Genomic DNA, 26495 nt, shown 5'->3' with positions numbered 1-26495 from the left:
GCTTCTTTTTGAGAAGTTTGCCACACGCTTACATGAGTATTCAGCTTCTCCCATCTGAATTCAACGGAATTCCAAACCCTCTCATCAATGGATTTCAGAAATATTTTCATCCTTACTTTCCAGTAGGCATAATTGTTCCCATCAAAGTGAGGTGAGATCACAAGAGAGTGACCATGTTCCATGACAACAAGGGTCAATGATCAATTCTTAGATCAAAGGATCTAAACACTAGAGCTAACCCGTTGTGATACCACTTGTACGTTTTTAAACCCCCTAAACACAAATAGATTAACTTAGTTATTTAGCGAAGTAATTAACTTAGGTAAATTATTCGGATCTAGGTTAACACAAGTAAATCATATCATTGAAATAGTAGGGAAAGTAAATTACACAACAATATGATAACTCAGGAAAATCAAACCGGTAAAAAACCTAAGGAGGATTTAACCTAGCTATCCTCAAGGTAAAACAGATCCACTATGAAAGAATTGAAATTTTACAATAGCGACTTAGAACACTAACATCTTATTGCTACCTCGAGTAGAAAACTTACTACTATGATCACGTGACAGCTCCAAGTCCACAGACTATTTCTTTCTCAGATTCACATCATTCACAAGTATATCACTTGCTTTTCTTTAAGCTCTTTGTGCAGCAACTGAAACAACCATCACGCTGTCAACATCAATCTCAATCTTGATAACCCTAAGTGTGTATGAAGGCAAACACCTCTAGATCTCATAAAAGATTCATACACACAACATAAACAACAATTTCAAAACGTGGCTAAGGTTTTTCTTTTTATAAGGCAAAACATAAAACCCTACACGTCATATGGGCTTGGGCTGAGTTGGAAATTCTGTAGAAAAAAACATTCTCCACGAGTTTTAATCGATCGAGTCTAATTTTCGATCGATCGAGCCTTGTAGAATTTGAACAGTAATTTTCTACAATTACTTGATTCCAACTTTACACATACATCACTTTAAGCAGCCTAAATCTAGACTCTAAGTTTTGATCATAGTTTGCCAACATTATATATTAAAGTTCTAATACAATTAGATCATAAATCCTTAGAACCTAACAAACTCCCCTTTTGATAATCCGTGACAAAACACATAATAAAACAAAATGCTCAAAGTTACAAAAACAAACAGCCCATTACATTAAAATTGCCCAATCAAAAACAATTCGACCTAACTACTATCTTTCAGTTGCAAGTGTAGACAACAGCACGACTGAATCAACTTGTATATTCCTGAAACACTCAACAAACACATAAACTTATGTGTAGAAAATACAAGTAAAACAAAATAAATTCTTGATTTCACACAACATAAAATAAAAAGACATACATCATGAATAACCTCGTAATATAAATCAATAGTCAATGTAGCACAATGTGAAACAAGAAATAGAAATAAAAACATAATGTCTCCCCTTAACATATACAACCTGTAAAAAAATAATATACATCATGAGCAAAAAAAAAAAAGATGAAGCACCCAGATACAATCTAAAGCTCCACAGCTCCCAAAAAAAAAAAAAAAATCTCTCCCTATCTCCATCCATATGTTATCTCCCTTTTTGTGACGAATTGCCAAAGGGCAATCAAGACTCATCATCAAAAGGAAGTGGTGGAGGGAATCGTTTAAAACTCACCAAATCTGCACGCAAAGCCTGAAGCTCCATGAGCACGTCCACCAAAAGTTGACCAGGGGCTGCCTGAACGGTTATGATAGTGTCCAACATACGACGAATGCTAGAATCATTCGAAGTAGAAGGTGGAGAAGCAGCAGCAGCAGTTGGATCAACAAACTCCTCAGTAGTGGGATCACCTGAAGAAGGATGAGGAGGAGCAACACCTGAAGAAGACTCAACTCTAGGGCGTTTAAAGCTAGCTCTCATCTGAGCAGCTCTCTGCCTAAGGAAGGTGGCACATATAGGAGCAATAATGTGTACGGGCTTAGAAGTAGGAAACTCATCTAAACCTAAATGTAATAAAATCCAATGAAGAAAAACAAGGAAGAAAAGAGCATAAGCAGAAGAACTACTCCTATGAACCTCAACCATGGATCGAATGAAAAGATGAGGAAAACTCATAGAAGCATCTGTCACAAGGGATACAAAAATGCACAACGCTCAATAGGAATGTTGTGAAGGTGAGAGATGGGCCAAATAGAATGACAAGAAATCTGGAAGAACAAATAATGAATCTCGGTTAACTCATGAGAGGTAATCCGAGGATTAGTACCCCACTAAATGGAAGTACCAGTGATATAGGACATAATATCATCAACAGGAGGGGTCTTATCATAAGAATACACAGGTTGCTGTACCACAAGCACCCCAAGAGCAGAAGCCACAATTGAAAGAGTAATGGTATACTCTTCTCCCTCCCTTATCTAACTCTTCACAAACTAAATGGTGGATGAAGTGGAGTGAACAGAGAGTTTCGAGTAGAACTCTCTAATTAAGGTAGCTGAAGGAAGATGGTCTATATCTAACAAATGTAACCAACCCCTATGCTCAAAGTTCCTCCTAATTTCCGAATCAAGCTCATCTAAAACAACTTTTCTCTTAGCCCACACAAACCTAAGGATGTTCAACTTCTCATAGGTCTCTTGGTTTTTCTCACTGAGAAATCTCTCACTATCAAAAGCTGGAGTAAAGGTGGAGGTGGATGTCCCATGGGCTCTAGTTTTCCTAACCATGATGTTAAGGTTGTAATAGGATAGACAGAAAAGAAATTAAAGAAAGAAAAACAAAGAAAACCCAAGGGCAGACTACATTAGACATGGTTAGAGCCTAAAAAACAATCTAAATGATGCATGAACAGATTAAACACATGATGCATGCTCTAATGCATTAAGAATAATCTAAATATACTTTAAAAAAACACAACATTGGTTTGAGCTTAGAGTTTTAAAACCAAAACCCAAACTTTGAAAAATCCAATTTCAAAAAATCCCAACAAATGATCAATATATCATTACACAAGTTAAAGAGTAGTATATAATGATATAATTAATCAATTACACAAACCAATTTTATCAAATTAAGCCCAATTGAACAAAATCCCCAATTTCCTAGATATTCAAGCCCTAGAAATTTCAATTTGTTCCAAATCACAAAATTAACCAAATCAATGCATGGGAATCATGTGAATAGCATCTAAAAACAAAAACCCAATGATTAATTTTGAAAGAAACCAACTCAAAAATCAAAAATCCCAAATTTCTATAGGTTCGAAAATTACACCTAAAATGCATGAAAAATGAAAATAAAAATGAAAAAGAAATGGTAGAATAGTCTTATCAGCACTAGAAGACAAATATCCTTGAGAAAAAATTGAGGGAAACCACAAAAATTTGTCTTTGAATCTAGATCAGTCGAAGAGAGAGAGAAAAGCTTTTTGAAAACTTTTGAAATGGAGAAGAACACGTGAAAAGCTCATGTTTTAAAAAAACTCTCTGACCGATTTTCGATTGGTCAGAAAATAGGTTCGATCGATCGAAAAACATGTTCAATCGATCCAACATCAATCGAGCAGCAATTGAGCCAGACAAATTCAAACCAAATTTTTAATCACAATTTCGATTGGTTGAGCAATAGGTTCGATTGATTGAAAATCTGGAAAAATCAAATTTTTGAAAAACAAAGCATTCTAATGCAAAAACTCCTCAAAGCACAATGTTTTATGAATAAAATGTATGAGTATGAGATGAAAAGTTTTTCAAAAACCCTTGAATTTAAGCCAGATCTTCCAAAAACAAGATTTTCAATCAATTTGTCCTCAAATCCCAAACTTTAAACATGCATTAAAATCAAGGAACTTTTAATCTTGGATGACCATAACAAGATCACACACCATATAATGTACTAAGTTTAGCAAAGAGTAACTTGTGTAGTGTGTGCAATTAGTAAGAGCTTGAGATACATGTAAGGTGATAAGTAGATAGAAATTAATCATATTTTTTACAAAATTCATCACATAAAATTCACTTAAAGAATTACATCATATAACTCCCACATCTCCTTGAAAACAAGCTTACAATCATGTAACTTTCTTATTTTGTCTCATAATGTACACACCAATTTTATTAGATTTGGAAATTATTAGAATAGTCAAGATAATGTGCACACCAATTTTATTTCATTGTGATTTGATTATAGCCCAATAATGTACACACCAATTTTTAGCATTAATCTAAGGCTACATCTTATGTTCTTTTTATGAATGTGATACACTTTCTCGAGTACAAAATCTTACGATATGCACTAAGGTGTTCATGATTGGCTAGTAAACAGTGGTGAGATGATTATTTATGCATTTCTCATTAAGTTCAAGTCCAACAATCAAAAGCATGTGACTTCAAGATTAGGATCAAGTTATCAAAAACTATAAACATCTCCCACACAACATGCACTATAAAGCTCAAACTCGTAAAGTGCAATAACATGAGCTCATCCAAGCTAACCAAAGTAAATAAACAAGTTATGTAAAGTTAATATGGCCAGCCTTGATTTCAAATCCAAGAAAAATAATGCAAAACACATTTTTTTTTAAAAGAATAACAAAAACAACCTAGCATGAAATGCATGAAAATTATGCAATGCAAATCCTAAAAAAAAAAAAAAAATCAAAACAACAAAAGAAGAATGGTCACAAAGAGTAGAGAAATGAAGCACAAAGACCATATTAGAAATACTCAATTAGATTAAATCTTTTGCATCCACAACTTCTTAGATGCAACTCTAGCATTGAAGTTATTATTCTGATTAGAATGATGAGCAACTCTAGGATTGGAATAAAGGTTTAATGCCTTTACCAACTCACCAATAAGTACCACAGGATCTTGTGCTTGAGGCACAGGTACTTTTGGCTTATTTGCACACTTAGCAGCTTGTAACTTGAAACAGTTTGAACGAATATGCCCAAACTTTCCACAAAAATGACAAACTCAGACTAATCTATCATGCAACTTATCCTTATGAGGGTTAGGGGTCTTAGGCTTAGACTCTTTGAGATCAACCCTAATCTTCCTAAGAGGTATAACTTCCACTGGTTTGACACTCTCTCTCATTGGAAGTTCAAAAGAAGGAACAAAATTTATGGAATGAGTTTCAGACAAAGAGATGTTTTCTATAAAACCTAGACCAGTTTTGTCTAAAGAGGACTTTGGAACACTCAACATGTGATCAAATTTAGAACTAGTAGACCTATTAGTTTGTTCTCTAGCAACTGATAACTCGAGTTCTAAGTTCTTAACTTTATCAAGCAATAACATGTTCTCAGTCTTCACCTTATCAAGCAATTCATTAGCATTAAATAGTTTCAACAACAAATTTTTCTCATCAAGTTTAAGAGAAGTAATTTTTTTAAAGCCTAAATCAACATTCATAGCATCCTTTGTAGCAACCTTGCAAAGCTTATTATAGGCTTCTTACAAATCAGCATTCTCAGAGAGTTCCCCATCTGAAGGGTTCTCATCAGCCACAACACTTTGATCAACTGCAGTAGTTGCTGTGAAAGTTATGAAGTTTTCATCCTCATCACTGCCAAACTCATTATCAGAAACTTCATTATCACTAAGGGTTATAGCCATAGCCTTACCCTTTGATCTAAAAAATGTAGGACATTCTGATTTCACATGACCATACCTTTGATAACCAAAACATTGTTGATCTATAGAATTATTAAAGGATTGACTTACTTTCTCTTTAGGTTTTTCAGTATTGTTCACTTTAGTGGGATCATTCCTCCTAAAATTTTTAGGTTCAGCATTATTTTTACCTCTTGCCCTTCTGTTACTATTCCTAAGAAAATTTCTAAAATTCTTGGCAAGAAAAGCAACCTCTGTAGCAGAGTGTTCATAATCAAAACCATTCCCATCTACATTATCAACTAACTCATAGGACTAGAGAGATCCTACAAGTTCATCAACAGGAATGGAGTTCACATCTTTGCTTTCAGTAATAGCAGTCACTTTGGGTTTAAAGTCCTCAGTCAAGGATCTAAGTATTTTCCTAATAATCTTAGGTTGATCATAAATTTTATCCAAATTATAAGCAGAATTAACAATGTCATTAAACTTAGCATATAATTGATCAAAACTTTCATCATCAAACATCCTAATGCTTTCAAATCTAGTTGTTAACTGCTGCAACTTATTGATCTTAACTGCCTTTGTGCCTTCATGCACAGTTTGGAGAATATTCCAAGCAGTATGAGAAACCTCAACATTTGAGATCCTCTTGAATTCCTCAATAGAAACAGTATTGAAAATAGCGTTCATGGCTTTGCTATTAAAAGTAGATGTTTTATTCTGAGAAGTTTGCCACTTGCTTACAAGAGTAGTCGGCTTCTCCCATCCAAATTCAACGGAATTCCAAACTCTCTCACTAATGGATTTTAGGAATGCTTTCATCCTTACTTTCCAGTAGGCATAATTGTTCCCATCAAAGTGAGATGGGATCACAAGAGAGTGACCGTGTTCCATGACAACAGGGGTCAATGATTAACTCTTAGATCAAAGGATCTAAACACTAGAGCTAACCCGCTCTGATACCACTTGTACATTTTTAGACCCGTTAAATACAAACAGATTAATCTAGTTATTTTGCCAAGTGATTAACTTAGGTAAATTATTCAGATCTAGGTTAACACAAGTAAATCATATCATTGAAACAGTGCGGAAAGTAAATAACACAACGATATGATAACCTAGGAAAACCAAACCGTTAAAAAACCTGGGGAGGATTTAACCTAGCTATCCTCAAGTTAAAACAAATCCACTATAAAAGAATTGAAATTTTACAATAGGGACTTAAACCATTAACATCCTATTGCTACCTCGAGTAAAAAACTTACTACCACGATCACATGATAGCTCCGAGTCCACAAACTACTTCTTTCTCAGATCCACAACATCCACATGTATACCACTTGTTTTTCTTTAAGCTCTTTGTGCAGCAATTGAAACGATTACCAAGCTCTCGACATCAATCTCGATCTTGATAACCCTAAGTGTGTATGAAGGCAAACACTTCTAAATCTCACAAGAGATTCACACACACACAACATAAACAACAACTTCAAAATGTGGTTAGGGTTTTTCTTTTTATACTTAAGGCAAAACATAAAGCCCTACACGTTATATGAGCTTGGACTGAGTTGAAAATTTTGCAGAAAAAACATTTTACACGAGTTTCGATTGATCGAGTCTAATTTTCGATTGATCGAGCCTTGCAGAAATTGAACAGTAATTTTCTGCACTTACTCGATTCCAACTTTACACATACATCACTTTGAGCAGCCTAAATCTACACTCTAAGTTTTGATCATGGTTTGCCAACATTACATATTGAAGTTTTAATACATTTAGATTCTAAATCCTTAGAACCTAACAATAAGATTCCACCTCCACAGCCACAGATTTTTTGTGTCAGATTCTATGTGGCTATGGAGGTGGAACGTTATGAAAATGGGGTGGAAGAGCAATGGAGGAGAGAGAAACGTGTAGTGAATGAGAAAGAGAGAGCAGAGAGAAAAATATACCTATTTTTGGGATTAGAGATAGGTATGAAATGTTATAAATAAGGATAATAAATGAGATCTTTATCAAAATATCAGCATTAATGAATGCATTTTTTTTTACCATTAGATCTACTTAAATTCAATGATTTAGAAAAACTGTAAGTTGAACCTATCTCATAAAAAGTTAGAGAAAGTTAATGGACACAAGTTTTATACCATTACTCTAAAAGATGTGTAAACTTAAATAGAGGAAAAAAAAAAGGTGATGAGTCTATGTGAAAATTATATTTCACCAATTACAATTATATATGTTATCAAGCTATAACAATATATGTAGTCCTAGAAGTAGAAGAACTGGAAAAGCTATCACTAATAATTATAATAAGATAAGGATTAGAGTTTGATTACCTTTATTTTACAAAATAATATCAAATCAATTCATTTAAATTTTCTTATTTAATAGTTTCTCAAGAAAAAAAAATTCTTATTTAATTAATAGAATATGCAACAGTGGTAGAGAAATCAAATATAGCTTTGTCTCTGTCAGTGTCAGGGTCACAGGGAAGACAATGGTGAGGAGAAAATTCCTACGTATAAATCCACGGTTCTGTCGCTTTCCACCACTTTCTTCTTTTTCAATTTGATTTTTTCAAATAAAAAAGAGACGTAATAGGTTTCTTTAGTGAGAAGGCAATGAGAGCGTACTAGGTGTTTTTTTTTTTTTTTTTTTTTTTTTTTTTTTTTTTTTAAAGATTTGCAAGTCGGAAAATCAAACGACCGACGCACGTTGGCCGAGCCTTATATGGTATAGAATTTTCATTAAAATATCAGTTTTTTTTTTTTTTTATATAGGAAAATTAAAATATCAGCCAAATGATGACTAACTATTACCTTTACATAATTTAGCAACAAAAAAAAGAAAAACTAGTACCTTTACATAGGGCTCTCCTCGCAGTTGGTATATTTAGTATTTATATATTTTAAGTTACACATGTTAATCCCAACTTTATACGCTTCTTATAGAAAAAACAAATGTTATTTTTTTTTCTTCTCAAAAAAAAAAAAAGTGTTTTTTTTTTTTTTTGCGGTTCAAAATATGTTAAACAGAAAATTTATTTTTTATTAAAAAAAATCAGTTTTGACTGCGAACTATTTTACATTTCAAATTTGATTATCAAAGCTCGTACAAGATCATTAAAAACAGTCTAGAGTTCTCAATTGTAAATCAAACATACATATCACCACAATCCATATAACAATAAAGGCAAATATTAAAAGACAGTATTTGGTGAAAAAATATAAAATCTTTTGAAGAATTTTTTCAGAAGAAAAACTGCTCCGAGGTAAACTACGCCAAGAGGAAATCCACCATAAAAAAAAAAATCGTTAAAAGTCTTACTTTCAAAACTTATAGCTTGATAACATATAATCAAGCAAACAACATGCATACTTAGAGCACAACTATTTCTGGACTTTTCCACCAAACGACTCATCCGTGACAATCTGGAACTCCAAAAAGAAATTTCAAGCCATTTGGAGTTAGTAAAAGTCACAAATTGGTGCAATTAAATTTTTATTTGACTTGTCCCCTTGAGGATTCAACATGTCAACTGAATCTTCGCATGGCTTAAGCTAACTCTGCCTTAAGAACTTGGCCCAAAACTCCAAAAAATTAAAATTAAAAAAAAAAACCTTTTTCTTTGTTTTGCTCAAACCTTCTCAAATATGCATCAATTTATATGTACATCAGTTTGATATATCAATATAAATATTATATTATTATGTTTGGTCTTGTTGCAAGATGTGTATTGTAAGTTCACATGTCTTACTCAAAATTTATGGGAATTATAACTCATTCATTTACATAAATATTATATATATATATATATATATATATATATATATATATATATATATCATTCTCATGTAAAAATTATATAATACTTCAGGTATATTAATGTCCGCCTCTCATATGAATAATAGATTACATTGAATTTAATTAGTAAGAAATATTATTATGTGAGAGTAGACTAAGTCATTATTGTACTCTGAGTTATGACTTATATTTGAATGGTAAATTATGGGAAACCTAGCTATACTGTTTGATATTTTTTAAAAGAAAAATGCAAAGAATTCAAAAAACAATTATTTTGGGTCTTTTTAATTTATTGATAGGCCAAAGGAATTTATTTAGAATGATGACTCAACGCTATTATAAATTTGATTACATAAACATTACAAATTGATGTATCAATGTTAAAACACAACAAATTAGTAATTAAGAAATTTATTTATTATATTGTTGATGTGTAACCGATCACATTCATTGGTAAATTAGTTTGTAAATATTTTGTAATAAAATTGGTATTTTTATTTATTTATTATGCTATTGATGTGACGCTAATCACATTCATTTTATTGTCACATTAGTCTGTAAACTTTTAGTAAAACTAGCCGATATCTTGCGTGTAAGAATTATTTATGACCCATTGATTTTATGAATACCATTGTTGTTAGCCACACTTAATCTATGAAATTTTCTACTAAAACTAAATTCAAACTAAATACATTGGGCGGAAAATTCCTTTAATTTATGTAACCAAGAAATGTTACTAGATCACATTTAACATTGTCACCTACGAACCTAATGGTTCCTATGTGTCTTTCTTGTATGATTCATGGTTTATATATCAATTAGCTATAACAACTTCTAGAATTTCATGATACAACCAAAAAAATAATAATAAAAAAAGCTATAGTGATGCAATGATATCACAACTTAACCTCGAAATTTTAATTGAACTAAAAGCAACCAAAAAACATATCCTTACCAAGTATATGCATCATACGGAAAACCAAAATATAAATTGGCACATAATATGAAAAAATAAGCCTAAATACATTACAATACTATATAAGTAAAAATGTATATATAAAATGTAAACAAAATATTTAAGATGAACATAATATTTTGAAAATTAACATACCTCTCAGAAAGAAAAACAAAGATATTATAAGAAAAATTACGGAAGTTTAATTTTTAAGTACAATGGAAATGGGGATTTAAATTGGACCAATGCGGAGACAAATAATATTTATCCAATTCATTAAATCCGACTCTTGCAATTCTGCATTAAATTTAGTCTTATGCAAAAAATTGAAAAGTTTTCTTAATTCCTACATGTCCCATGACTTTTTAGATCCATCTGTATCTATTCAAAATATGTAACGTTATGAATGTATACAAATTCTTTGAATTTTATTAATACATTGAAATAAATGCATTTGCCATTACTTAATAGTTTGACATAAATGCTAAATTTAGATGAGTTGGAAGCCTAAATGAAAAGAATGTATATAATATGTCAATTGGCAGAATCTCATACTTTCTCATATGAGATATCTGCTTTTATATATAATATATATTGATTGATTAGTGGCAATTTTAGCATTTTTTGTTGCTGATATATATTGTGATAATCAATATATATATAAAAGCAGAAACCTCATTGTGTGAGGGTTTAAGCTTTTGCCAAGTGGCACCTCCTATGAAGTTTCTCTAAAATCATCCAACTCTCTCATTAATTGATTGAATTTATACCACAACTCTCTCTCCCTTCTTCATTCTTTTAGTATACCAAATGTTTTAGTTTTTTTTTTAATAAAAAGGGATCAATACTAATAGTGTAGAGATCAAGAAAATAGTGTAGAAAAATTTTGAAATAGATCATTTCTATCATTCTCCACGCATAAGTGATAATTTCCACAAACTAAAACTTCCAAACACATACTGTTCTCGCTATGTGATATATCATATCATAGCCAAAAAGTCAGGATTTTATTTTTACTGTTCAAGATTGGTGGAAAAAAAAATCATTTGATTAGAGTGTCTTGGGTATTACGTGTCCTAAATTATTGAAGACATCTTGAAGTTGGGTTAGTTGTTGTGGGGGCAACTTATCCACATTCTTAAGGTCACTGTGCACTCTAATGATGTAGTTTGCCACGTTAGGAAAAAGGTGCTCGAGATTTGCAATATAAATAGAGTGACATCCATTAAGGTCACCACACTTCAATAATAAATAGTAGAAGTATCATCTCCATAACAATGTCTACAAACAATGTTAGTAGTGAAACAGGTTCAGGCTACGGGCTTGGGTCTGGTAGTGGTTCAAGCTATGTGGTTCAATCAGTGGTTAGTTCTACTGTGACCGTTGTTGAATCTGTTGTTGAAACGGTTGTAGATACAGTTACTGGGGCAGAATCATGTGGTAGTTTTTGCCAAGTGGGATATTGTATAACATTCTTCTCATTTAGGCTTTCACCTCGTCTAAATTTACCATTTATGTCAAACTATTAAGTAATGACAAATGCATTTATTTCAATGTATTAATAAAATTCAAAAAATTTGTATACATTTATAACTTTACATGCTTTGAATTGATGTGGATGGATTTAAAAAGTCATGAGAAATGTAGGATAAAATTCAAAGAATTTTTATATAAAAGCAGAAACCTCATTGTGTGAGGGTTTAAGCTTTTGCCAAGTGGCACCTCCTATGAAGTTTCTCTACAATCATCCAACTCTCCCATTAATTGATTGAATTTACACCACAACTCTCTCTCCCTTTTTTATGTCTTTTAGTATACCAAATGTTTTAGTTTTTTTTTTTTAATAAAAAGGGATCAATACTAATAGTGTAGAGATCAAGAAAATAGTGTAGAAAAATTTTGAAATAGATCATTTCTATCATTCTCCATGCATAAGTGATAAATTTCACAAACTAAAACTTCCAAACACTTACTGTTCTCGCTATGTGATATATCATATCATAGCCAAAAAGTCAGGATTTTATTTTTACTGTTCAAGATTGTTGGAAAAAAAATCATTTGATTAGACTGCCTTGGGTATTACGTGTCCTAAATTATTGGAGACATCTTGAAGTTGGGTTAGTTGTTGTGGGGCAACTTATCCGCATTCTTAAGGTCACTGTGCACTCTAATGATATAGTTTGCCACGTTAGGAAAAAGGTGCTCGAGATTTGCAATATAAATAGTGACATCCATTAAGGTCATCACACTTCAATAATAAATAGTAGAAGTATCATGTCCATAACAATGTCAACAAACAATGTTAGCAGTGAAATAGGTTCAGGCTACGGGCTTGGGTCTGGTAGTGGTTCTAGCTATGTGGTTCAATCAGTGGTTAGTGCTGCTGTGACCACTGTTGAATCTGTTGTTGAAACGGTTGTCGATACAGTTACTAGGGCAGAATCATGTGGTAGTTTTTGCCAAGTGGGACATTGTATGATATTCTTTTCATTTAGGCTTTCACCTCGTCTAAATTTACCATTTATATCAAACTATTAAGTAATGACAAATGCATTTATTTCAATGTATTAATAAAATTCAAAGAATTTGTATACATTTATAACTTTACATGCTTTGAATTGATGCGGATGGATTTAAAAAGTCATGAGAAATGTAGGATAAAATTCAAAGAATTTTTATACATTAATAATTTTACATGCTTTGAATTGATACAGATGGATCTAAAAAATCATGAGAAATTTAGGAATCAAAAAAACTTTTCAATTTTCTGCATAAGACTAAATTCAATACAAAATTGTAAGAGTCGAATTCAATGAATTGGGCAAATATTATTTGTGTCAATTTATTTAGGCTTATTTTTTCATATTATGTGTCAATTTATATTTTTGGTTTTCTGTATAATGCGTATACCTGATAAGGATCTATTTTGGCTACTTTTAGTTCAATTAAAATTGGAAGTTAAATTGTGATATTATTGCATCACTACTTTTATTTTTCTATTTTATTTTATTCTATGGGAATCCTTATTATCCATCTCATAAACAAAATCTCCCTTCTCTGTTAGTCATTTTTTTTTTGGGTACGACAAGTTTTTATGGTAGTTATATAAAAATTTTCTGCATTTATGATTGTGTAGATGCATTAATCATAGCTAGCCTCCAAAATGACATTTTGGTTTTTACCTTTTTGTTTTCACATTGTGTACATTATCAATACTCTGCTATATTGATTAATGTAGGATTTTCTAAACCTTTGACTCCCCAACCTCTCTCTCATGCTTTGCCTTCCCCTCTTAACTTTGACTATATGCCTCCATTCTCTTTCTTTCTCTCTTAAAAAAACTTTATTTCTCTTCAAAAAAAAACCTTTAATAGGTAAATTTCTTAAACTACTACTACTCTCAAATTTTGTTTTCATACTCACAATTTTTTAGAACACCAGGCCCTTCCTATTGCACTTGTGATCTTTTGTTGTAGCCAGTGGCTATCCATTGCACATTAAGTGGCCTTGACATGTATGACTTCAAGCTATCTTTTGTTACTTTCAAAGATTCATTTCTTCACTTACAATCGGTAGGATTAAGATCGTGAGATTCTGTGTTTTGCTATTTTCTTTTATAGGTTGTGTTATTGTGTATATCGATTTCCAAAAGATGCTTGAAGTCTATGACTAAGAAGTCGATAATTGTTTATTGTAGTGTAAAAGTCTTATTGTCATTGTCCCTTCAAGGTTGTTTAATCTTAGCATATGGCTTGAGTAGTCTAGTCTTTTCAAAATAAACTAAAACTAAACCTGCTGTAAATCATAAATTGGATTATAGGGATCAAGTAGTTATCATCTAGAGTGGAGGGTTTATTTTTTATTTTTTTTTGCAAGATAGAAATTCTACTCTACCTAAATCTAAGTGTATATATGTGTTAATGTCTCTCTTGGAGATTTGAACCCATAAACACTTATACTTGTGGAGTGACCATCACATTAAGGGTGTGCGTGATAAGGTAGAGGGGATTTAGTCAAATGACAATTGAATTTTCAGAGGAAAAACAACACAACTACTCAATCTACATTCTTTAAACTCCAAAGCTTCTTTCTTGAGTAAGTCTCTTGATATTTCAATAAAGAAATACATATTGAATTTTTTCCTACAATAAATTAAATTTTGGGTTAATGGTTTTTTTTTTTTTGAGTTTTGGTTTAGTGATGATTGTATAATGATCTATATGTTGTGTGTGCTTTCTTTTCTATGAATTCAATAATATATGAATTGAAGATTTTAGCATTTGGTTCATTAAGTTTTTTTTTTTTTAAATTCTAAATTTCATCTTTATTTCATTATTTTGTTTAGCTTTTGTTACTTCTTATAATGAACTTATTACTAACAAATTTCTATGACAATTATGGTATAATATATGTACAACATTCTCCAAACCTATCTTACATAAAATATTACAATATTATCCGTGCATCGCACGGGCAACTTACTAGTACTAAATAAATACTTGTTTGCATTAAAAAATAAAAATCGTTTATACTTTGGCCCTCTAATGGTAATATGCTCTCTCTCTCTCTCTCTCTCTCTCTCTCTCTCTCTCTCTCTCTCTCTCTCTCTCTCAAGTTTGACATTTTAGTCTTCTAATCTAAGTAGTCCACGATTATAACATGTGATGCATTCTTAGAAAATAAATCTAACATACAATCAAGAATATAAAGAAAATAATTTATGTTGTTAAGTTTAAAAAAGAATTAAATATTTGTCAATTTACGCAAACAATATTACAACATTTTCATATTCTAAATTACATTAATCTTAAAATTTTACATTTTTTTTTTTATTCCTGAAATATTATAATAGTAATAAAAATATATTTTAAAATAAGTTTATAGCATACACGAGCATCGCATAGGACATCGGTTAGTCATGATATAATAGAAAACTGTACCACCAACGCACAGATAGAATTTAAATTAACCTAGCTAGAAATCATCTAATTGTATTTGCATTTCCAACTCCAGGAAAATACAAAGAATGAATTTTAGGTCTAAGGGGAAGCCAGGAGGAAGCCAGTCATACAGGTCCAGCAAAATATGTGGCTCTATACTCCATGTACAATTTTACATGAGCCTAATATATAATGCCGCCATGCTTTATGGTAAGTTAGCTGAAAATAACCATTCCCAAGACAAGAAAGAGCCACCGTTATAGACTTTATAGTCAATTCAAAAGAATGATTACAATACAAAACAATATATATTAGTAGAAATGTCGTTTCCTAAAGTCCAGAATATCAACCTTGTACACCGTTAGAGATGTGGATTAAAATAAATGAAGTTGGACAAATAATGAAATCCGAGAAACTTTAGAAAGATGAGGTAAATAGGTTTGGAAACTAGTGCCGTCAAGAGAACATTAGCAAAGCACTAAACATGATTTTGATTTGTCACGGACGGAAAAGTAACAGTTCTAAAGCCTAAAGGATTAGGATTTAGGAACAGGGTTCCTCCGTGGACTTTCCTCAACGTGAGATCCTGTTTGGTAGAGTGGTTCAAATTCATATTTTTCAGTTTTTAAACAACCTTACATACATTTCACACACATTTTTACTCACACGTATTTCAAAAAATTACAAACAACATTACTCAAATTCCTCTACTAAACAAGCCCTTAATCATCTAAGTCAAATAATATATATTATTTTATACTCAAGTTTTTAGAGATAAATACTAATTAAAATTAAAAGATAAATAACTCCTTATTTTCTTGGATTTACCGTTTCAAGTCTTTCTTCAAATACCACATTAGCAATAGATAAAGATTAATTAAAATTTAAAAGATAATAACTCCATTTTTTTTGGATTCACCATTTTAGAACTTTCCTCTCTTTCATAGGCACAAAACCTTTCGTATTTCCACTAACTCTATTCACCTCTTGCCACTAACTCTTTTCACCTCTTGCACTTCTGGTACTTTATGTATACATGTCCATAACTCATCATTTTTATGTCATCTCATCTCAAATATACCTAGACCAAGAACAATGTTCTTTAGCTTCAATCCTTCAAGTATACCCAGCTAGCCCCAACATCCATCTAATCCTAACCTAAACCCCAAATTCACCCAAAGAGTTCATATCTAACGAGAAACATGTGACAAGCAAGGTAGTTAGGATTGAGATCTCACATGGTGAAATCTCAATGGAAGAATTGGAAGATTCTACTTTCCGTTAAGAACATAATGAATAATCATCAGTAATAATAATATATATTAAAGAATCATAAAAAAAGAAGAAGTAAAATTGACACAAATTACTCATAAAATGCACTAACTACTTAGTGCCAAATTACAAATACAAGAATAAATGACAAACTTCAAATTTCAAACTTACAAGTTCCAGGTACTAACACCAAAAATATATATAAATTTCAAAATTAACTAATCTGTCATTGGCTACAAGAAGAAAATCATCTCAATTCCAAATTTACAAAAACTTTGCACATGGACTTCTACGTTGCTCTTTTTTTTTTCTTTTTTTTTTTTAATTCCAATTATAACAAGTGAAAACTTTTTGTTCTCATTTTTTTTTTCTTTTGCTTTCCACTAGACGTTACAAGTTGCCTCTTCTTTCTTTCTTTCTTTTTTTTTTTTTTTTTTTGTCCTTGGGCATGACAATGTTTGTCTTGTTTCTTTTCTTTCTTTTTTTTTTTTTGGTTTAGACATGTTTTTTTTTCTGGACATGTTTTTTATTTTTTTAAATAAATTTGGGTGATCGTATTTTTCTTGGTTGTTTGTCATTTTTTTTTAATTGGATATTATTTTTAACAAAGGTATATAAGTAAATTATATAAACTCACTTTTTCCATCCTTTTACTTTTTCACTTCCAACCAAACAAAAAAAAGAGAAATTAAAATCTTTTCTATCCTCTTATTTTTCTATTCTCCCACCATTTTCTATCCTCTTATTTTTCCACCCTCCAACCAAATGAACCCTTAGACTTACTAACTATTTTTTTTGTCTTTTATAATCTCTCTTTTTCTTTGCTTTAACTTAGACATACTGACTTGGGCTCCCCTCTAGTTCTCTTTGGGCTAAATTGGCTTTTCAGCTTTTTTGTAAGGATATATATGTAAATATGTAATTGTGTATTTGTGTTGACTATTGATTGGCTATTGTCTCCTGAGTTCGGGTGGGGCAATGGCATTTGATTGGGGTAATGATCCTGGTCCACTTAATAGCAACACCCAGAACAAGACATTATAAAAGACAGAAAAAATTAAACTATGTTAGTTCTGATTGGTATGTAAATAGAAAATGGTTGGTTTATAGTATAGACAAAGATTCGATGTTTTGTTTGTATTGCTACTTATTTGTGCAAGAGGAGGAGAGACTTTTATAACAAAAGGACGCAAACTTTGAAAAAAAAATTTGGAGCCGCCACTGCTATATCATGTTAAAAAAAATTAAAAAAAAACTATATCATGTTAGCTAGGAGATTTAAGAGTAGCAAGCAATGGACATCTTCGTTTTTGTGGTGTTGATTTCCAATTTGCTTCTTTTCTTCTTTGTATTCTCGGATGGTGCTGATAGCATTACTAAATCCCAATTCCTCAGTGACATTGATAGCACAACCTTGGTCTCTAAAGATGGAGGCTTTGTCCTGGGGTTCTTCAGTCCCGGTAATTCTTCTAACCGTTACTTGGGAATTTGGTACAACAATATCCCAGTTAAGACGGTTGTTTGGGTAGCAAACCGGCTCAACCCAATCAGTGACTCGTCTGGCATGTTGATGTTAAATGGTTCAGGTAGTCTTGTTCTTCTCAGCCAGAATACGTCAGTTACTTGGTTGGCGAATTCAACAAAAGAGGCAGGGAGTCCAATTGTTGAGCTTTTAGATTCTGGAAATCTAGTGTTAAGAGAAGAGAATGAAGGAAACCCAGAACGCTATTTGTGGCAAAGCTTTGACTATCCTTCTGATACGTGGCTACCTGGGATGAAGCTTGGATGGGACTTAAGGATTGGTCTGAATCGGTATCTATCTTCATGGAAGAGTTCAGATGACCCCTCCCCTGGAGAACTGAGCTGGGGGATTGAAATTCATAATTACCCTGAATTTGTCATGAAGAACGGCTCCCAGAAGTGCTTCCGGTCCGGCCCATGGAATGGCCTTTTTTTCAGTGGTATGCCAGAGTTACAGAGCACCCGAGATTACAGCTTCACTTTTGTCTACAACAAGGACGAGGTACAATTCACATTTGACATGGCTCAAAGTTCTGCAATAATCACAAGAATAGTTATGAACCAATCACAGTATGAGGTCTACACGTGGGTTGAAGAAAAAAAAGAATGGAGCATGTTATTATATTTGCCAAAAGACAAATGTGACAGTTATAATTTATGTGGTGCTTATGGAAATTGTATCATGGGTGAGTCACCTGTCTGTCAATGTGTACAAGGATTCAAGCCTAAATCACTACAAACATGGAACCCAGAAGAGTGGTATAAGGGATGTGAACGCAGTAAGAAATTGAGCTGCCAGGATAAAGATAAAATTGCGTTTGTTAAATTTGTTGGGCTCAAATCGCCAGATCCTAAGGATTCTAGGGTGGAAGAAAGCATGGATTTTGAAGAATGCAGAGACAAATGTTTGAACAACTGTAACTGTACGGCTTATACAAACTCAAATATTAGATTCGGAATAAGTGGCTGCGCCATGTGGTTTGGGGATCTAATTGATATTAGACAGATTGCAGATAATAACAGGATGGATGTTGATAGTCAGAATGTATATATTCGAATGTCTGCTTCAGAGAAAGGTAATGTGTCTATAGTCTTCATTGCTCTTTAATTCATATTTTGACATGCCATTGAAACTAAAATCTTTGTTTCCGTTGGTTTTATTGCATTACTAATCTATTTTTGCTTTTCTATTGCAAATTCAATTAAAAAGAGGTGAAAAACAAGCAAAAGACGAAGGTGATAATGATAGTTGTGGTTGCCATTGCCGTAGTTTTTGGGGTACTCTTGATTCCCTACTGCATTTGCAAAAGGTCAAAATTCAGAGGTAATATTACGAAGTCATTTTACAAAGGCTCTTTGATGTAACTTCTATAAACGTACAGAGCAGCTAATAAGATAGTTGAACAAGAAAAGCTGTGATGTATAGCCTTTTTTTTTCTTTTTTTTGGGAGAGTCAAACTGCGTCACTAAACCAGTTTTTTTTAAAGAATTACGCAAGCCAAACTGTGTCACTAGACCAGGATTTTGTGCAACCTTGAATCACTTGTAGTACTTGCAGCAAGTGTGTTTATTTGATAGAAAATTTTGCACTTGGAGGCTGTGTCTGATTCTATCCTCGAGGGCTAAGTTACTTTTGATACGATAAGTAGGACTAAGTGAAGAACTTAAAACAAGCATTTTCAAGGCTAAGTCAGTATGCTCTATTCTAATTCGAAGTATTCATAGTTTCAAAAAAAAAAAAAAAAAACTTGAGACTACAATTAACTAATTGCATGAAAAGTAAGACACTGGACGGGAAATTACTTTCATTAACGTAATGAGGCATATACAATTGAGTCTAATTCTAATCAAAAAGATAAATTTAAAAGATAACAAGCAAATATGAGTGTTGGTAAATCTCTTGATATATTTTATTTGATGTTAAAAGGGGTTAAATTATGTACTTGTGGTTGTTCGAAGTATTGCTGACTGAAGAGGCTCACTCGAGCAAAGACCAAATCCCACTCATGCAAGTAAATATATGTGGGCTCAAGCAACTCATTTACTTCCTGCTGTCGGCATAAGAACTCATCAAGGATTTCAACAAAACAATTAAATGCTTTTGAAATTATATGTATATACTCTGCAACCATGTGATAGAACTCAGTTATTATTTGAGCCATGACGGCTTTTATGAATCATTTTAGGATTAGATTAGAGGAACCATCTTCACGATTAAGTAGGGGAGGACTTGTTATAATTTGATTTGAGAAACAAGACCACATAGCTTGGACTAATCAGAACTATCTTCTTGATCAAGCAGGGGAGGACTTGATATCATTTGATTTCAGCGACAGGGCTACACAACGAGGACTAATCAACAATAAGAGGGCTGGTAAAGATAGAAATAAGGAAATGGAGCTTCCTCTCTTCAGTTTTTCTAGTGTATCTACTGCTACTAACTACTTCAGTGCCTCAAATAAACTTGGAGAGGGTGGTTTTGGACCTGTTTACAAAGTAAGTTTCAATAACTAACCACATTGATCTTAGAAGAGAATTCTGAAGTAATATGTAACATTCAACAATCTAACCTTTTAAACAAATATTGACGTCCTAATACTTGAATGAAACTAATGTTAGGTGTTAAGAGGTATTAGGTATACATGGGCGAGGCCTAATTATATTGTAAGCCTAATACCTCTAACACTAGTATCCAACCTATAATAATTGTTTGATGTGGATTCTTCCCAAGGTTTAATCAAATACTAAGTTAAAAGAAGTATTTTCAGGGATCCTTGCTGAATGAACAATCAATAGCAGTAAAAAGACTTTCGAGAAAATCTGGACAAGGATGGGAAGAGTTGAAAAATGAGGCAATGCTTATAGCCAAACTCCAACACAAAAATCTTGTGAAACTGCTTGGCTGCTGCATTGAAAGAAATGAAAAGATTTTGATCTATGAATATTTGCCCAATAAAAGCTTAGATTATTTCCTTTTTGGTATGTAGTTTAACACAATCTTAATTACTTTTGAAGTCATTTGCTTACATTATGCCCACCAATTATTCCTATCTTCTATCTTACTATTTGTATGTCGTATTGAGACAGATCCAATTAGATACGGGATTATAGATTGGGCAACCCGAACTCACATCATTGAAGGGATTGTTCAAGGGCTTCTTTACCTCCATCAGTATTCCAGGTTACAAATCATTCACAGAGATTTGAAGGCTAGCAACATCTTGCTAGATAAAGACATGAATCCTAAGATATCAGATTTTGGATTGGCAAAAATTTTTTGTGGGAATGGGTCACAAGCAACCAACAGAATAGTGGGGACTTAGTAAGTATAATCCATAAGTATGTATGCTCTATAGCAAATATCAGCAATAAATACTAAGTATTCACAATGAAGCTACTAACTAGTTTGTTTTACAATGAAATACAGTGGCTATATGTCCCCAGAATATGCAATGGAAGGCCTCTTCTCAATTAAATCTGATATCTTTAGTTTTGGAGTATTATTGTTAGAGATCTTAAGTGGCAAGAAGAATACTGGTTTCTATCAGAGTAACTCTATCAATCTTATTGGATATGTGAGTAATGGACCCTCTTACTTTTAAGTTAACAAAAGCTTAGAAAATGTGTTTGATCATTTGAGTCCGTGTGTGTATTATACCATCTCTTGACTTTTCAAAGGATTATCTTCTGATTCAATAATGTTGATTTAAAAGTTATATAGCCAGTGTCAAATTGAGTTTCCTCTAAACTTAAGTAGCTGCTTTTCGGTGTTTTGCCCAAGATCATTTCTAATGCTCCTTTAATTCAGTTTGCAATTCTTCTTATTTGTGATGTATAATATGCTAAGCATCATAAATGGCACTTGCTTTTAATTTTGATGATAAATTTTCTTCAGGCGTGGGATTTGTGGAAAAGCAATAGGTCGTTGGAGTTGATGGATCCAATCCTTGGAGATACTCCTCCTGCAAATGTCCTTTTGAGTTATATAAACATAGCATTCCTTTGCGTCCAAGAAAATGCAGCTGATAGGCCTACCATATCAGATGTGATCTCGATGTTCAATAAGGAACCTATACTTCTACCTTCACCAAAAAAACCAGCATTTTCATTTGCCAGAGGTATCGAGGATTTGGGTTCATCTAAGAAAAAGCCAGAAATTTGTTCTCTAAATGACATGACAGCCTCAATTTTGGAAGCTCGGTAACAATTTAGAGTCTTAGATTTCGGTGATCATGCCTCAATTGTTTATCTTGTTACCTAAGTATGTTTTAAATAAAAAATAATAATATTATAATATCATTGGCTCATTGCCATGTTGTTGTCAGTCAAGTCCTACATTAAAAGCTTCTTCTTCCTGTTTCTCCTGCTTTCATTATATACCTCCTCTTCTTCTCCTTCTATTTTTAGCATAACTGCATGAGGATATTCATGGACTGATATGGAGGGCCTTAGGACCAATTCTAAAAGTCTACACCCAAAAAAGGCCAAGGCCCAGGCAGATGCCATTTTTTTGAATAAAAATAATAGTAATAATAATTTAGCCTGAATAAGTAGGAAATTATAATTAAGATTTTCAAATTAAATTCAAGCACATTGTTATATTGACTAATGCAATATAAACAATGTTATCTTCCTACAAAGAGAATAAATTCAACCAAGTAGTTCATTGGTCAATGCAACTACGTGATTGAATCCGATTAAGAAACTAAGTTATAGTAGCATTTAAGAAATTGTATCTAAGTTTTTTCCCAAAAGAAATATATATAGTAAGTACAATACTAGGAATTCAAACTATCTACACTCCTTGAAAGAGAAGAACAAACAGAAGCTATTACCATCCACCTTAAGTGGTTTTGTTACTGAAAAATATATCCAAGTACTTAATTGAAACAGGCTATCATCAAAAATTGGACTTGACAGCAAGAAAGAAGACAGAATTAGCTTTAATTAATTTGGCTACAGTCAATTATAAAAAATAAAGATAAAAAGTTTGGCTACCATCGCTACTAATTACAACTTTTATCACACGATTAGTATGATTAGAGTGGGACTACAAAATGCTTTGCTCCAGTAAAGAAATGTCAAATTCTTTATTGAGAAGGGGTTTATAACTTGCTCTGCGACACTAACTGCCGCATGCAATTTTGGTGTTGGCGTGTGAGTGTATTCCCTTATCTCATCTCATTCCCCTATATATATGTGTGTGTGTGTGTGTTTCTCAAAAAAAAAAAAAAAAAGTTCTTTATTGAGCACTAAAAGAAAAAGTTTGATATATATAAATATATATATATATATATATATATATATATATATATATATATATATATATATATATATATTTAGTGGCGACGCCACATACAACTCAAGGTGTTCCCAAGAACACCCTGACTTTAAAAAAAAATTTATATATAATAATTAAATTTTTTTTACATTTGATCTATATTAGGAACACCCTGAACAAAATTAGGAACACCCTCAAATTTTTTATTTGTTCTACTTTCAAGCCAAAAAAAAAAAAAAACCCAAAAAAAAATTTGAACTAAAATCTAAAAAAAAAAAAAAGTAACAGAGACAGAGGCAAGCCCACAGCAAACCCACAGATTCTCAAAAAAAAAAAAAAAAACCCACGGTCACATTGCTCGCAGAGCAAACCAAACCCCAATACAAAAAGAGCAGACCAAACCCCAATATAGAGTAAACCAAACCCACGGTCACATCCCTCGCAACTCGCTCGTCGTCGCCATAACTCGCTCGTCTTCGTCGTCGTCGTCGCTCATAGCAGATCGCCCCTCATTGCAGATCGCGCCTCATCGCAGATCATGCCTCATCGTAGATCGCCCCTCATCGCAGATCGCAGAGCTGCTCCGGTGCTCGTCGCCCCTCATCGCATCGGAGATTGATCCAAATGTCTAGTTCCAGCCGCCATCGCACATTGTTGCCGTCGCTCTCGCTCGTCGTTGTCGCATAGGTATTTCTCTCTCTCTTTTTCTCTCTGACTCTCTCTCTCTCTCTCTCTCTCTCTCTCTCTCTCTCTCTCTCTCTCAAATCTAAAATGAAAATATGAAATGAATGAGTAATGAGTCTGTCTGTCTCCCTCTTTGTTAACTTTATCTGTGATTGGCTAAAGCACTCAGTGAAGCTTTAACTTTATTAATTTTTTGACTTTTTGAATTTGGCATTTTTGTCTTTATCTTTATAATTCTTATCCGTTGATTGGTGTGTGTTGGTGTTGGACTGTTGGTGAGATATTAATTGTCTTTTAGTGTATTGTTATTGTGATTTGTGAAATTGTGATTGTGAAATTTTCGGATTGGCAGCTGGTTCTTGTGATTGGGGCATTAGGCAGGCTTGTTTGTTGAGTGGGGTGGGGGTGGAGTGGCTGATGGGCAGATGGGGCCGGGCCGCCGGGTAATTGGGCAAAGCAGTGTAATGTGCACATCAGCACATGGGATGTGTAATGTGCACATGACTGACTCTTTTAGTGTAATGTGCACATGACTGACTCTTTTAGTGTAATGTGCAACTAATAAACAATAATTTAATTAATTAATAATTAATTGGGAAAAATAACTAATAAACAATAATCAATAATTTAATTAACTAAGACATTATAAAAGACAAACAAATTAAATTATGTTAGGCTAAACAACAATTAATAATTTTATAATTAATGAAACAATAATATAACAAATTATAGCATTGATAATGAGCCTATCATGCAACAATTTTAAAATATGAAAACTCATAGAAGGCAATTGTAAACTTTATGTATTTACGTGTTTTTTGATTGCTGTTGTTGTCAATTTATAAAATTTTCTTTTTATTAGATCGTGTAATTTAGACTTGTTGAGGAACACCCTAAAAAAATTCTTGGAGTCGCCATTGTGTATGTATATATATATATATAACTGATCACAAAACATTTCATGTTAGCGTTCGGAATCTGAGTCTGAATGTGGGAATTGTGAAAGTGGCTGATTCAAAGAAATAAGATCAACTAACTCTGCCTGTGGCCATTTTTGAAGTTTGTCCATTGACTTTTGAAGTGGGTTGCTCGGTTCCACTATTTTGGGCTCACGGGATTCGTACCAACACAATTTTGGGCCCACAATGTGTTTTCCTCCCTGAGACCAAAGATTAGAGATTAATATGAAAACCCGCATTTTATTTGATGGTCTTTTTCTTTTTTTGGGGGATAAGATTTGATGGTCTTTTTTTTATATGTGTGGGATTGTAACTCTGTGCCAGCGTCCATATTTGAGGTACCAAATGAAGATGATTAAAATTAGATAATGTGATTTTCGTTTGGTACATGCTATCATAATTTTTATTATTATTATTATTTTTTTTTTTGTCCTTTCAATTGTATTCCTACTGCATTAGGAGTCCACATTAGTGGGATATAAGATGCGATCCTACGAGCTTTTTCTCCCCTCTATTTTCAGTGAAGATTTATTATCAACAAAAGCTTAATTATGAACACCTTCCCAAAAAAAAGGGTTAATTATCAATACAAGCTAACACGATAAAATAAATATTCAATTGATGATGGGTTTATAGTTAAATTGGAAGGACATAAAACTTATTTGTTTGGTTAAGGAGAAATGTGAAAGGATGAAAAAATGTAGTTTGTGTGAATTTACTCTTATGCCCCAATTACATAGCATATAAGAAATAATTGGACACATTATGAAAGTAACACACTCTAATTATTAATTTATTTTTAACACACACACACATTATGTGTGTGTTTGTTTCTCCAAAAAAAAATTATTACTTTATATTAACTTATTTCTCTCTATTATTTTTATCTATAAAAAAATGCGATTAATTAAATTAGTTAAAATAAAATATTAAAACATAAAGAAAAAAATCCCAAATGAATTGTGGAGAACGCTAAAACGTTGGTAAATTGCTCATTTAGATTTTGGATAAAGACAAGAAAAAAAAAGTAGTTAAATTTAATTGTAATAGGGTAGGAGTAATTGCGGAGTCTTTTGGCTGAATATTGCAAAAAATTGAGTTTATTGGTGTTATAGGTATTGTTCAAAGTCATTTAGCAAAATGAGGAAAGAAAGTGAATTTCGGCAACTTTGTTGCCGAAATTGTAAGAAAAAAGTATGAGAGAGAAAAGATAAATGATATGATGGGAGGAGGGAGAAAAAATTGAATTTCGATAATGAGATTACCGAAATTCTTACTGCCCCACACTCCTACTCATAAAGTGCCCCAAGTGATGTGCTAGGTGAGTGGCCGGAAGGGAAAACAATTGTGGCAACCAAGTTGCTGAAAATGGGAGGGAAAAAAAAAAAGAATTGTGGCAACCAAGTTGCCGAAATCTTGGAGAGGAATCTAAAAAAAAATTGTAGCAATTGATTTGTAGCAATGGCA

At 32.5% G+C, this 26495-nt stretch overlaps 1 protein-coding gene across 1 annotated transcript; it reads left to right on the top strand.

Annotated features, from left to right (window-relative positions):
- The first annotated feature begins 17766 nt into the window (after positions 1 to 17766).
- On the top strand, positions 17767 to 22461 carry LOC142638477 (G-type lectin S-receptor-like serine/threonine-protein kinase At4g27290). Its single transcript, XM_075812503.1, has 7 exons — positions 17767 to 19180; positions 19315 to 19428; positions 20407 to 20600; positions 20873 to 21083; positions 21192 to 21426; positions 21532 to 21679; positions 22000 to 22461. The coding sequence occupies exons 1-7, from the start codon at positions 17878 to 17880 to the stop codon at positions 22306 to 22308; spliced, it is 2514 nt and encodes an 837-aa protein (XP_075668618.1). The 5' UTR covers positions 17767 to 17877; the 3' UTR covers positions 22309 to 22461.
- Positions 22462 to 26495: the final 4034 nt, after the last annotated feature.

The sequence above is a fragment of the Castanea sativa genome, chromosome 6 (genome assembly GCF_040712315.1).
Source record: "Castanea sativa cultivar Marrone di Chiusa Pesio chromosome 6, ASM4071231v1".
In the NCBI taxonomy this organism is placed as follows: Eukaryota; Viridiplantae; Streptophyta; class Magnoliopsida; order Fagales; family Fagaceae; genus Castanea; species Castanea sativa.
Note: the sequence above shows the minus strand (reverse complement) of the source record. Positions and strands in the feature narration are given on the sequence as shown.

Excerpts from the sequence above, each read along its gene's own strand:
- LOC142638477 (XM_075812503.1), top strand. The coding sequence starts at position 17,878 with ATGGACATCTTCGTTTTTGTGGTGTTGATTTCCAATTTGCTTCTTTTC. Across the intron at positions 21,084-21,191 it reads CTTAGATTATTTCCTTTTTG|ATCCAATTAGATACGGGATT; the intron begins GTATGTAGTTTA and ends GTATTGAGACAG. Across the intron at positions 21,680-21,999 it reads CTATCAATCTTATTGGATAT|GCGTGGGATTTGTGGAAAAG; the intron begins GTGAGTAATGGA and ends AATTTTCTTCAG.